At 42.2% G+C, this 14350-nt stretch overlaps 3 protein-coding genes across 4 annotated transcripts in view; all 3 read right to left on the bottom strand.

Annotated features, from left to right (window-relative positions):
* Positions 1-612, bottom strand: part of LOC118419704 — a 16093-nt gene extending 15481 nt beyond the window's left edge. The window contains exon 1 of the mRNA XM_035826236.1: positions 493-612. The gene's annotated coding sequence lies outside the window, so the exon portion shown is untranslated. The remainder of the gene's footprint in view (positions 1-492) is intronic.
* The window catches only part of LOC118419686 (poly [ADP-ribose] polymerase tankyrase-2-like), a 27511-nt gene that overhangs the window by 3354 nt on the left and 9807 nt on the right, over positions 1-14350 (bottom strand). The gene's annotated exons all lie outside the window — the stretch shown is intronic.
* Positions 1574-13917, bottom strand: LOC118419678 (serine/threonine-protein phosphatase 6 regulatory ankyrin repeat subunit B-like). Of its 2 annotated transcripts, none has more exons than XM_035826198.1 (5): positions 13689-13917; positions 10613-10795; positions 9907-10081; positions 9372-9488; positions 1574-2290 (listed from the first exon to the last, which is right to left on the bottom strand). In XM_035826198.1, exons 1-5 carry the CDS (start codon positions 13777-13779, stop codon positions 2065-2067), a joined length of 792 nt encoding a protein of 263 aa, XP_035682091.1. In that variant the 5' UTR covers positions 13780-13917; the 3' UTR covers positions 1574-2064. The 2 variants fall into 2 exon arrangements, with proteins under 2 accessions (XP_035682091.1, XP_035682090.1); XM_035826197.1 differs by lacking the exon at positions 1574-2290 and adding an exon at positions 7975-9160 and having other exon boundaries at positions 13689-13905.

Below are 14350 nucleotides of genomic sequence, written 5' to 3'. Positions count from 1 at the left end.
TCGAAAGCTCTGTTTTCAAACCCAACTCTGAGCGAAAACATTTCAAGCATTCCTACGGTGTACTGAAAATGTAAACCGTACTTCTGAAATAAAACAATACTGTTAGAATGTATGTATTGGAAAATGCTAGTTGGTAGGAGAGAACCGAATACGCATTGCCACGTACTGTATACAGATGCTAACAGCCGCGTGCGTTGGGGCACTCAGTTAGGGGGGAGGGGGATTTAAGGCAAGAAATAACCAAATAATTGAGTACAGTTAAGAAAATACAGTAACATTTTTGGTCCAGGTCTATAAAGTCGGAGTGGATGTTGCCCATAAACTGACGCCTTTCCTGGAAGTATGAAAATGGCCTCGGCGGAGACAACGACTAATTTAAAGTTGTGAAGGATACCATTCAAGAGGTTTTATTTCTACCGTAGATCATAGATACACACAAGCTGTAATCGGAAGCAAAATTCCTACAATAGTTAAATACTTGGTTCGACTTACCAGCTTCTAATGCCGCTTTAACGCCTTCAAGTGAGCCATTCTCTGTAGCATACAGCAGATCTTTATTCGCATGTTCTGCCATTTTGTTAGAACCACATTCCACGCGTCACGTGAGCTATTGTCACGTGACTGAGACTCTGGATTGAGATAAGAACGCAACGATATAGAAAATTGATACTGATAGGCTGTTTTCTCTTTGTACATGTTCCCCAGGAATTTGATATATTTTCATACGCAAGTCGTGTTTTTATAATGCATGCACAAGTATGTCAGGGTAACTATGCTATCATTCGCGTATGGTTCTGTATTTCTTGCGATCGATAGCATGCGATCTAATTTTAAAACCACCGTCCGTCGGCTTTATATCACCAAATACCTTGTTTAAAATGAACAGATATAGGTTACCCTACGGATATCTGTGAACTAGCGATGTAACACGGAACAGCGCTGTGCTAAAGGCATTGATTTTCTTTCTGGAAGCGAAATGGTGGCTAGCCTGACTAAAATCGCGCCCCTAGCGACCAGTCCTACAATTGCCACCGCCCTACGAGGGGAGGGGGTCATTAAACTCAACCATCGAGAGATTTTGTACACACAGGCTAGATTGGTGGCTATTTTAGCAGTTTAATTTGTGTGTCTCCTGAAAAGGTATAGGTGGACTGTGCTTATTGCCTTTGCCACGATGGTTATGTTTTCGACGTCGTCTGTTTGCGTGTCTCTTGCTCGGATGGACCTTATTTGGTAGGTGGAAGGGTGTTTGGAAAACAATAGTCAAGTCATAATGGTCGTCCTAGCGGCTTTTTACTGTACTGCAGCGGAACTTCTGGTTTTGATACCTCCTGTTGTGGTCATGATATTCATTTACACTTATACACAAATCTATAGAAGCTTCACAAGCCTTGTTCATGATCATTTTTCTTCTTGTTGTGTTTATTCATCTGGAATAATAGCAGATAACTTAACGCTTCATTACCTTAAAACATTCTCATCACATCACTTAACACACTGATCAGTAGAATGTTACTTTTATCAAAACGAAGCATAATTGATAAAGAAAATGAAACGTATCCATGACAATTACATTGCAACAGTCTAATTATTATTGATCTAAAAGATACGAAATAAAATGGGTGGCTGCTTTGTCACATTCCGAATGTAACTTGTTTAAACTTTTCTTCTATATGACAAACCAAATTAAACGACTAAAACCACAAGACCAAAATACGTGATTACAGTTGTACAGGAAAAATTGACAAGTGTCTCTTTTTGAAGATTTCCGTGCAATACTTTGTAGTTGCTGTGGCATCTTCTTATTTTCATACTTTCACTACACGAGTATGTGAATGTGTAGTGCTGATTTTTTTCTAAGAATTCGACTCAAGATGATTGCTTCTTTCTATAAGATACATGAAGCAATGGTATGACCTTTTGGACTACATCATTTCTACAAGACACCAGAATCATATCCGTAGTGAGAAATCGCTATTTTGGCTACTCAGTTACTTTGTACAAGATTTTATATGACTGTAGCGGCATTGAGAGCTAAAATGCTTCATGATTTGTGCTTTGTCGTTACAGGCGCATAAAGTTTTGTTGTATATCTTCTAAGATGTGGGTGGGCACAGTAAAATTAACTTTTTCATACGCCATGTGTGTGAAGGAGTCGGCTTGCTCGCGACCGCCAGTGTACGCGTCATGACCACAGCACTTCTTGTGTCCGACAGACCAGTGTTGTTTCTGACAGTCACGGCTGCAGTAGCGGGTCAGCTTGCACCCGGCGCACAGCTTCAGGGTTTTCCTGTTGAAAATGAAACAGGTAAACATGCTATTTGGTGAATATGTTAATTTCATACCGGATTTTCATTCTTTATAATCACAATCTATCCAAAAGGATTTTGCTGGCGCCAAATATCCAGAAACACAACCAGACACACCCCTCTTGGTGAATGACATAGCCCAAGCCCGCTGGGTAGCCGAACCTGACCCGTGCTCGGCCTAGGAAGCCGAATCAACCAACAGTTTCTTAGGAAGATTATGTCCTTATCATCATATACCCCATCTGATTTAACATCAATTTATACACATGTATAATGTACATTCAATTCGTGTACATAATCTATTTAAGCCACAGCCAAACTGACAGAACTGATGCAAATGTTCTGGAAGGAGGGATCGGTGCCGCAGGACTTTAAGGACGCCAACATCATTCATCTTTACAAGCACAAGGAAGACAGAGCAGCATGCGATAACCATAGGGGAATCTCGCTGCTGAATGCTGCTGGAAAAGTCATGGCCCGCATTGTCCTCAATCGCATCACACAGCACCTGCTGGACGACGTGGTGTCAGAAAGCCAGTGCGGCTTCAGAAGTAACAGAGGAACCATAGACATGGTATTTACACTTCGCCAAATCCAGGAAAAGTGTCGCGAACAAAATTAAAACCTGTACATCATGTTTGTGGACTTCGACACAGTCAGTCGACACAGTCAGCCGAGAGGGCCTGTGGTCAATCCTGTCCAAACTGGGCTGTCCCCCAAAGTTTGTCAGCATCATCAGGTCATTCCACGATGGGATGATGGCCCGTGCTGTGGGAAACGGCACAGTATCTGACTCATTCCCTATCACGAATGGAGTAAAACAGGGCTGTGTTATGGCACCCACTCTTCTCAGCCTCATGTTTGCCACCATGCTGTTCAAGGCACTCTCTGCGACAGATGCCGGGATAACCATCCGCTACAGATGCGATGGGCGGGTCTTTGATCTACGGCGTCTCAAAGCAAAAACCAAGGTGCTGGAGGCCCTGGTGAGAGACTTTCTCTTTGCAGATGACTGCGCCCTTGCTGCTCTCAGCGAACCGGATCTGCAAGAGCTCGCTAACTGCCTGTCAACAGCCAGTAAAGCCTTCGGGCTAACAATTAGCCTGAAGAAGACAGAAGTGATGCTTCAACCTGCGCCAGGAGTGTCACTAGCAGCTCCTCACATCATGATAGAAGGAACAGAGCTAAACAGTGTAGAGAGCTTTACCTACCTGGGAAGTACACTGACCTCATCCTGCAGTACAGACAAGGAAGTGTCCAACAGGATTGCGAAAGCCGGCTCCTCCTTTGGTAGGCTCTGGAAGCGGCTGTGGGGTGAACGTGGCATCAGACTTCAGACAAAGCTGGCAGTCTACAAAGCAGTTGTTATCACAGCGCTACTCTACAGCTGTGAAACCTGGACACTGTACAAAAAGCAGCTGAAAGCTCTGGACAGATTTCACCTCCGCTGCCTGCGCAGAATTATGGGTATCTCCTGGACAGACAAGGTTCCCAACACAGAAGTGCTCCGTCGAGCAAACATGATGGGCATTGAAGCGCTCATCATGAAAGCTCAGCTGAGATGGGCTGGCCATGTGGTGCGCATGGACGAAGCACGACTCCCGAAGACAGTGTTCTACTGTGAGCTTGCTTCCGGCACGAGAAAAGTCGGACGTCCTTACAAGCGCTACAAGGACTCACTGAAGTCGTTCCTCCCCGCATGCAGCATTCCACACCGGGAATGGGAGACTACTGCAATGGACAGATGCGCATGGCGTCATGATGTCCATCAGGGAGTACAAAACTTTGAAAACAACAGACTAAATGAAATACAGAAGAAACGACAAGACAGGAAGGAGAAAGAGAAGGAGGGAAGACCCATCCCCAGCACCGCTGTCGTGTGCCCGACATGCGGACGCATATGCGCCTCGGCCTTCGGTCGCACCAGAGACGCCATTGAAGTCATCATCGAAGTGACGATGGACATCCAACACACAATGTACATTTAATTCGTGTACATATCTATTTAAGCCACCTGCATTCCAAATAACATAAATTCCGCAATTACTTTCTTCCCCTACATGCCTTGAAATAGTTTAACAAAAATGCCCCTGCAGTCCCTGAGCAAGCTGCTATGGGGCCTAACCTAGATTACTTGTTCTTTACACGTTAATCCACCTATCACACCGCATTATGCCCAGAGCCAAAAACATAGAAACGAAGGGTCCAGTTGCAGTGCCCAGAATGAAACCTAACCGTCAGCACAACAACATCAACCCATGTACCAAATAGCATCACAATCGCAGAATGAATTCTGGAGGTAACGTCAAAGCGTGAAAATGCACTTTAAAACTGTAAATCTATTTACCTGTAGCCTTGCTTGCCACACTTAGGGTTACAGCATCTCAGCAGTTTGGACTTCCTTGCGTCTTCTAAGAGCTTCAAACACTCTTCACTTCCATGTCTTCCAATTTCCATCCCCAACTCGCAGTACCTAGTGGAAAATATATAATTAGTCTTGGTAACAATGACGAGAGATATTAACATCAATTTCATTACAATATTCATGTATGCAATATGCGTATATGTCTGTTTTCCTGTGGGATATTCGGTCTTGACAGAAAAAAAGCTTTTAGTCATAGTCATACATTATTTTATATCATGACTGATGATCATGACAGTCACTGGAATTAGAATGGTGGGGCCGCATCTGTCCAGTCACGGATATGCAAATGACATGAACATGCAAGTCAGAGTACAATACACACACACACACACACCGTTACGCGCACGTTCTCGTTAGTTCGTGCACGCACGCACACAGACAAACATTGAAAGAAGCACAAGTTCAACAAGTAATTGAAAGTCAGTATACATTCTCGGGGCACTTACCTCTGAGCTACCAGAGAACGACCGGGGCCGTCAGTCAGATCCGCCCTTGCCCCTAACTCTATCAGCCGCCGAACTGTGTCGACGTGTTTGTACATAGAGGCGCACATCAGCGGTGTATACTGCCAGGCGTCCCGTATGTCCAACGTTGCACCATGCTGCACCAGCAAGTCCACCACTTCTGTCCGTCCTGTGTTGGTTTTGTGACACAAGAAATACTCATCAACCATATGTGTAATCCTTCCTCGAAGTAATACACAATGAAATAGACGGTACATGTATTTGCATTTGTTTTGAACTAGAGTTCCACGACTTCATACTTTCACCAAAGAGTGTTAACCTTTTCGAGTGATTTATGCTTTTTCTCAAAGATTTGAACCTGATCATGATTTGCACAATAAGTATCTAAGTATGTAAATCATCCCTGAAGCTACGCGTACGTATAGCAAATATCATATCACGACAGACAAATAATACCAAATGGCAGACAAATAACATTAAAATATGACCTTCTTGGTTACGGTTATTGAATAAATGAATGAATTGACCTACCTCCGTCGCTGCTGAATGGAGGGGAGCAAACGAGAACCTGGTCCTCTTCGCCACAGACGCCCCCTTGTGGAGCAGCAGTTTCACGATGTCTACATGTCCATTGAAAGACGCATGATACAATGGTGTGCCACTCCTTATTATATCGCTGTCGTCCGGCTGGTCGCAGTCAATGTCCGCACCTACATGTGTTTGGTGATTATGATTTTATGGTTGCACAGTCTTTGATAAGATTTTTCAAGAAAGTAAAAAACTCCAGTTTCAAAAAGTAATCACATATCAAACTAGAGTTCCATGAACCCATACCTTCGCCACACAATCAAGACTTTAAGGTCTCATTCATGTATTTCTAAAGAGTACCTACCCCAATAGCAAACGACTACGTATACATGAACTTGTGTTTGTAGAAATGCTGCGATGCCGCCATACGATATAACAAAGGATAAAGTGGGGCAGAACAGTCATTTTAGACTATTCTTTTCAGCCCGAGCTCGTTTGCAAATCGTCTGTATAACAGTTACTAGTACCACTGAAAAGCTCAATTCATTCCATACTTGTGTACAATTCCAAGACAACAAATTTACATTTGAATGGTATACGGGTCCTATCCCTTGTAGTCGGTGTTTACACAATCTCTCGCTGGCTTGGGTTGATGACCCCCCACTAGGAGCGCGATTTTAGTCAGGCTATATTCCTTCTTTTCAAATTCAACTCGGATCAAAAACTGTATTTCTATATCTGTTGTAAAAAGATAAACAGGATAATAACACGTGTAGAATAGAATAACAGTACTAAAAGGAATTAACGGAATACTGGGTAACTATTCGCGCACTGTGTGTGCACAAATGCTAGCCTATGAAAAGTTCTGTTTGTCTGCGTCGAAGAAGATTCAAAGCTGAAAATTCTATATATAAACCATTGAGTTTTTTTTAAATCTCTTTTATTAAACTATATTATGCCCTGGGGAGCGTGGATATAACCTTGGTGGAGAAACTGACTACGTAACGCATGATTCCACCAAGTATCTTTGCCATTCGGAATCAAAATTCATATCAAATTTTATTTTGTTCGATGCCTGATTGTACCTCACAAGTTTATGTTGCTTTAGGAAATAATTGCATGCAACATGTGCTTACCTGCTTTCAAAGCCGCTTTAACGCCTTCAAGTGATCCATTCTCAGCAGCATACAACAGAAGCTCATTTGCCATTTCCTCCATATCGTTCTAAAGAACCACTTTTGTCGACACCTTGCGCGCGTTCTGTCTGACGGTTTGAACTGAAGAACCATGGGAAGAATTTGACTTGTCACGTGAGCACGTGAGCTATCGTCTTGTCACGTGATCTGTTGTTTTGTCACGTGAGCCATGGTCGCACAAGTGGAATGAGAACATAAAGGTTCGGGAAAAGAGACCAGAAGTTTGTTTGTCCTTTGTTATTTATATTTTCTTATACAAGCCTTGCTTTTTGTGACTAATACGCAACTATGCAAAGACATTGTTATCATTATGGGGCGTGTGGCGCGTGCTCATTGCGCTTAGTTGCTATCTTTTATGGGAGGTTGTAAAACGATAACTCTACAGTTGGGGTTGGACGTAGAGATTGCTACCTTCTTCTGCATTGCCCCGATATAAAGGTAGTGTTTGTATGCACACGACTGCACGATGGCCGGCAGATGTGGGGCAGGCTGCCATAAGCGCGATTTAATCAGGCTAGATGTGACGGACATTTAAACGAAGCCGTGATTAGTCAGAAGGGTCTTTGAGAGTACGCAATACATGCTAGCTTTAGTTCATCTTTATCCGAAGGAAACCTATATCCATTGCTTTCCCAAACAGGGAATTCACAAGCCGACGGACGGTGGTTTCAAACTACAATATTTTTTTCAACATAAACTAACGTTTTATAACAAGGGTTATACGTTACTCCAACATTTGAAAATGTTTCATTTGCATATATTAATGGATATAAGTAACCCGCGGATAAGGGTGAACTAGCGTAATTAGTCAAAAGTGTGCATGCAATTGGGGGGGGGGGGTACGTTTTCTTGTACTTGTTATGACACTGGGTTCCTGGCCAAAAAAAGTTCCTTGTTTCGGTAGGGATGATACCCAGTTAATAGGACACTGTATACTGATTTCCAAGAAATAAGTAACTGCATAAAAGGACTTAACTTGGCTACTTGAATGTAAAACTGACAGTTTCAAAGAAAACTGACAGTCTCAAAGGAAGAAAACAGGGACGCTTAGAGATGAGCAAAAACTATTTATTAGCCAAAAAAAAGTACTTACTACATACAGTCATCATCAGAGACATACAGTAGTCTATGGTAAAATATCTAATTGAATAGGTATACGATAAGATAATATAACTAATAACCACGTGCACGCAAAGTTGATGAGTCATCAGTAACTGTCATCTGTAGGTATGGCTGTGTAAAAGCAGAAGTCAGATAACCATGGGATTTCGTAGCAGTATAGAGCATCATTGCGTGTTTGCCGTAGTATAGGATAGACATTTAACATATTAAAGGCGAAATGAAAAAGCGCACTGCCATAAATAAAGATGTTTTGAAGAACTACGTTGACTTGTTAATGAGTATGAATATGTATGTATGTATGTATGTATGTATGTATGTACGCTGACCAATAGTAACAACTTGTAATCAGACATAAACGGGTGTTCTTTCCTTGACGGACATTCTGATTTTCTATATCGGTAAGCAAGTTAATGATACCTGCAATACAACAATCCGGTGTCTGTTATATCTTCTTACTTTCATACTTATTGTGATCCGTACCTCTGAAAACAAAACTACACAATAATGAACAATGTGCGTGTGCAGTGCTAAGTTTGCTTTGTGAACCATGTGCATTTACGGTGCTAAATTTGCTTTGTGTACCATGTGCAATTACGGTGCTAAATTTGCTTTGTGTACCATGTGCATGTGCAGTGCTAAGTTGATATATACATATATGGTCCGTTCAACGTGGCCTTAGAAGGTAAATCGAATAAGATCTTAGAATCGTGTCATTTAGACCTAATACGTCTGTTAAAAAACTTGACACATTATTTAGTATACTAAATACAGAAACAAGCGTCAAATCGATCCATAGAAAGAAATAGCCAATTACCTCAGGTTGTGTTCATACAACGAATTCTCACTACATTTGTTACGGCTATAGCGGAATTGTGTACTCAACACTTCTTCGCATCTAAATACTCGTCGATCAGTTTTACCAATGACCTAACCATGTATTCAACGGGTTTTTCGTCGAGGTGATTCACCAATGACCAAAGCGCTTTTACAACAGGATCATCAGTGTACGTATCTTGTCCACAGCACTTCTTATGTCCGGCAAACCAGTGTTGTATCTGACAGTCACGGCTGCAGTAGCGGGTCAGCTTGCACTGGGAACACCGCTTCAGAGTTTTCCTGTAGACGACATAACACGTCACAAGCTATTCAGGAACTTTGTATCATTCAGAATCTTTTCAACTGATCTGTCGGCCAAGAATAAGAATTTAGATGGAACCAATGTCTGTACATAGGACGGATGACAAAATATCATGGTTGTCTTCTCAGACAAAGTAAAAATAAAGCATTTACGCATGAAAACGGCAAAGCCATCAACAGAAAAACCTACCTGTAGCCTGGTTTGCCACACTTAGGGTTGCAGCATCTCAACAGCTTGGTCTCCATTGCCTCTTGTATCAGCTTGATACTCTCGTCACTGGTCGGGTTTCCGACTGCTATCCCCAAGCTAGGGGAAGATGTGACTAATTTAGGGGACCAGGCCACATATGATACATATATATTTATCAAATATATGCGTGGTCTATAATGTTTCAAGAGATACACGATTTTATGACATCAGGATCCTTGCATTCCGATGGCGAAGACGAATAAAACATGCACAATGCACACATATCATAAAACGACTGAAGCCAACGAATCAGCTCAGATTTGAAAGTCAGTCTATCTCCAGGCAGATTAAGCAGTGGCATAAGATAGTATCAAAGCTGGCTAAGGAGTGAGTATAGCTGGCCAAAGAGTCACCAACCACTGTGAGCCAAAAACACTCCTAGGCCGGCTTCACTCCTCTGGCAGCTTTTGATACTATCTTTTGCTTGGAGATCACGTTCAATATATATATTCTGATGAAAGAATGTGACACTTACTTCCTGCCTATACCACCGTCGATCAAATCGGGCCTTGCTCCGAGCTCAATCAGTCGCCGAACTGTGTCCACGTGTTTGTTGTTACATGCCAAAATGAGCGGTGTGTCCTGGAAGCCGTCCCGTATGTCTATTGTTGCACCATGCTGCACCAGTAAGTCCACCACTTCTGTCTGCCCTGGGTTTTGTTTGCAACACAAGAAATGTGCGTTCGTTGCGTTCTAGCTCTACGAAGTATTAAATGTGCAATGTCAGCACAATAACATGTAATAAATAATGTGTTTTCACGTCCTTGCCATACGACGTGAAAGTCTGACAAACCGTCATTAATCATCCCCTTCACCAAGAAGGACACGTTGCTTGGCTAGCGCGCGCGCGCGTGTGTGTGTGTGTGTGTGTGTGTGTGTGTGTGTTTGTGTGTGTACGTGCGGATGTGTGGTTGTGAACTTGTTGAACCCTATTTGCAATTTCGTTTTCACAGTCCAAGTTTGTAGTCTACAAATTGCACAGCCTAGCATATATAGACCTATCATAGCTCACCTTTATTTAATACGGGTACCGGTGTTGTAGATTCATTTTTGGATTGCCATGATTCAAGAGGTGTGAATTACAGCATCTCGATCATTTCGAAATAAAAAGTCTCTTCTATCTTTAGTTGTTCTTCTTCTTTTTATCCCTACGGAGAAACATTTCTTTTAAAACAACTTACCTTTGAACGCGGCTGCATGAAGGGGAGTTAAGCCACCCACCGTTCTAGTCATAATGGACGCCCCCTTGCGGAGCAGCAGTCTCACTATGTCCACGTCCCCCAGAATGCAGGCAATGTACAATGCTGTGCCATTGCCCATGCTTGGGACATCAGGGTCAGGGTGCTCGAAGTCAACGTCTGCACCTGTGGCAGTGTTGATACATGATTTGGTAAAAAAATGATATTATATGATTTTTATATACTCTCCAACCACAGGTTCAGCGGCTTTGGACGTGTTTTAGGCGTTTTGTCGGGCTTCCTATTTTTGCCCGTTTCTTCGTGTCTGTTTCATTGGCCGGCGGACATAAAGAAGAAAAAAATAGAAAGACCGACAAAAACGCCAAAAAACACTACTTCAAAGGCAGGAGGTTGGTGGGAAAAATCGGGATTGTTTACAAACGAATTTTTTTTTCGACCGGGCTTCCCTCCAACGAAAAAAATATGGTAGGAAAAAGGTCCGGTTTTTTCCCCCCACCCTCGGTTGGGAGAGAAGGGTTTTTGGCGGTTTTGCCGAACTTTCCATTTTTTTTACTCTTAAGCCCGCCGGCCAATGAAACAAACCCCGAGGAAACGGGCAAAATTGGGGGGACTCAAAAAAACCTAGAAAAAAACCGCAAAAAATAAAAAAAGCGCAAACAAAAAAGTAAAAAAAAATAAAAAAAGAAAACAAAAAAAGGACAAAAAAAAAAAAAAACCGAAGACAAATAATTAAAAATAAAAAAATAAACAAAAAAAAAATCAAACCAAAAACAAATTAAAAAAAAAAAAGTAACAGGAAATAAAACAAAGCTAAAAAAAAAAAAAAGATCTCGAAAAAAGAATAGAGACAATACAAGTGAACACAAAAAAAAAAAAAACATCACAGGAAAGACACCACAGCAATCCCACCAACCTCTGCTTGGAGAGTAAAAGAACACATCAAAACAACCGTAGCCGAACCTCTGCTTGGAGATGGAGATTAGATTTTCAGCATATGGACCAAGTTTTATTTTTATGCCGGGAATATTGTATTTGCGACCTTAGATATTCCCGGCATAAGAACCTGACCCATGTATTGAAAATCGCGAATCCATGCTAAGCCTAGTCTTCCGACCCAAACCTCTGCTTGGAGAATAATGAAGGTTAGGCCACGGGCCCACGGCATGTAACTTTTATGGATGACATCAGTGCGCTCATTGATTTTTCATATTTCCCTTACAGAGATGGTGACCATGACGAGATAGTACCAAAAAATGGAAAAATGGGACAATATATCGTGTAGCCTTGATTGTACTATATAAGTAACACTTGTGAGGAACATGTAGCCATGACTAGTTGTAGAAGTGAAACTATTTCGATAGTAAAAGCAAGGACCTCCTTGGTAAAAGTGACACCAATGGGATAGCTATGACTGTAGCCTGTGTTTACACAATCTCTCGCTGGCTGGAGTTCCCGAGAGGGCTGCGTAGGGCCGGCCGCTAGGAGCGCGATTTTAGTCAGGCTAGCCATCACTGTTCTTGTCAACTTGATACGTGATGATGATACCAATCTACTAATCTCCTTCTGAAATGCGCACTCCTTCGGGAAGCTAATGATATTATCTTATCCAATCGTAGGATTTGCTTGGAGATTACAAGTCTATCACAGTAGTGTCACTTTGCGCACCCCTTGAATACAGAGTCTGACATAAATTAAAGAATTGTTGGCTGTGATAACACGCTTTGTCCCTTCAATCTCTTGCTACAACGTTTATGGTGTCCATTTTGAAAATCTAGATATCTTTTTTTACTCATCTTGTATTTTTCGGCCTCTCCCACTAAGTTTGGAGTCTGGAGAGGACTGGCATCCATAAAATTTACTTGCTGTGGCCTTAACTTTAACAAGGCTAGGGCACTATCCTACCAGTCAATTTATGATTATTTTCTGTATGAGACTACAGGGAATAGTTCTCACTGCAATTTACAATGAACAAAAGAGGCGCATAACTAGTTTCTACCAGACTGACTATACGCTGGCTGTGAGAATAATTTGCGAGGGAAGTTTTGCTCCCAGAGGACTTGGTCGGCCGCGCAGCCGGCTAGCTGGAGGGGAAACATATCTTGCAAATAAACTTCTCATTATTAACCATAGCATCGACTTACTCCCCTCTCCAATTTCCCTTCTTACTCCTTCACGAGCTTATATTACTTTCTTATGCCACAGAGGAATCTGCTTGGAGATTAGTGGAGGCTAGCAAACAACATCCATGGCACACTGTCCTTTTCAGCCCCAACTCGTATGCAAATCTGTCTGCATAGCACGGAAAAGATCAAAAGGTGTGACCAGTGCACTGTACTTCGCACTCGTGTGTAAGACTGCAAGTTCTTATCTGTTTATCTACATCTGAATAATCGTCTACTGCTCCAGCCTGAGCGAAAACATTACTGCAGTTCTTGCTGTAAACTGAAAATGTAAACAGCACTTGGATATTTCAAGTACGTGTTGTTCACTTTACAAGTGTTGTTTACGTTTTCTGTTTACACTGTACAGCATGAATCAAGGACTTGTAGTAAATATTTTCTCTCAGAGTTAGATTTGAAAAGCGGGATTTGGACCACTAGATGATTACTTTTAAACATTTTTAAAATGTTTAAAGGTAAATAAATGAACGTATTGTGACTGTAAATGCTATGGCAAAACTGGACACGTACTGTACTGTACACAACGGAAATCTGCACAGATGTTTCGGTGAGTAGCGTACCGGGGTACGCAGTGGGAGATTTGAGGCAAGAAAAGCAAAACGATTGCGTCCAGTAAAGTCCTTCATGGTAAAGTGCATAAGTCGGATGTTGCTTGAAACATAAACTAATCTGACGACGTTCCTGGGACACGTACTCATAATTACGCAAATACACTCACGTATACGTATGTTACCCCAGCAAATTGTTATGAGAACATATTTTCCAAACAGAGGTCACTATTATCCCCCAAACAGAAACATCTGCTTCGGGAATATGTGTAAGCAGAACCCCAATTCCTACAACTAGTATTCAAATGGTTAACTTGGTTGACGACTTACCAGCTTTTAAAGCCGCTTTAACGTCTTCAAGTGAGCTATTCCCATGCAGGCCAGCAGCTTCCAACAGAGCTTCATTCGCAGATTCCGCCATTTTCGTAAGGAGAAACGTTGCTGACACCTTTCACGCGCACTGTCTCGGTCTGAACTGAAGAGAAACGTCTGGGGAAGTTGTTTGGTCACGTGAGCCATTGTTTTGCTACGTCAGCAGCACGTCACCGGAACGTACTGCGCCTGCGCGAAAAGTATAGACATGCTAAACCTTGCTAAACCCCCGGTTTACTAAAGGGCCGCATTTAAGAAAGTACGTGCGTATATAGGGGTGAAATCCCGTGTACGTTTTACATGAAACCATGTCTCTAACATATGCTGTGCAACAAGCGGGATTTCAATGCAACGTTGACCAAACCAAGCCCCAAACCACCAGGGTTCGCACAGGCGCAGTACGTTCCGGTGACGTGCTTACGTCAGCCATTGTCACGTGAAAGGAATGAGAACGTAGCGGTGTAGAAAGAAATGGTGAGATTTGTAAAGCTATTTTATACTTGTACAGCTTTTCAGGATCGATTTCGTTTTCCTGTATGATCTTTGCTGCTCACGTGATTGATGAACATATATGCCCAAATATTGCTATCACTTCGCGCATGCGGTATGTGTGTACTCTC

Source organism: Branchiostoma floridae, chromosome 7 (assembly GCF_000003815.2).
Source record: "Branchiostoma floridae strain S238N-H82 chromosome 7, Bfl_VNyyK, whole genome shotgun sequence".
Classification (NCBI taxonomy): domain Eukaryota; kingdom Metazoa; phylum Chordata; class Leptocardii; order Amphioxiformes; family Branchiostomatidae; genus Branchiostoma; species Branchiostoma floridae.
This window is presented reverse-complemented; position numbering and strand designations above follow the sequence as displayed.

Excerpts from the sequence above, each read along its gene's own strand:
- LOC118419678 (XM_035826197.1), bottom strand. The coding sequence starts at position 13,779 with ATGGCGGAATCTGCGAATGAAGCTCTGTTGGAAGCTGCTGGCCTGCAT. Across the intron at positions 10,796-13,688 it reads TAAAGCGGCTTTAAAAGCTG|GTGCAGACGTTGACTTCGAG; the intron begins GTAAGTCGTCAA and ends ACACTGCCACAG. Across the intron at positions 9,489-9,906 it reads GACGGTGGTATAGGCAGGAA|CTTGGGGATAGCAGTCGGAA; the intron begins GTAAGTGTCACA and ends ATCTTCCCCTAG.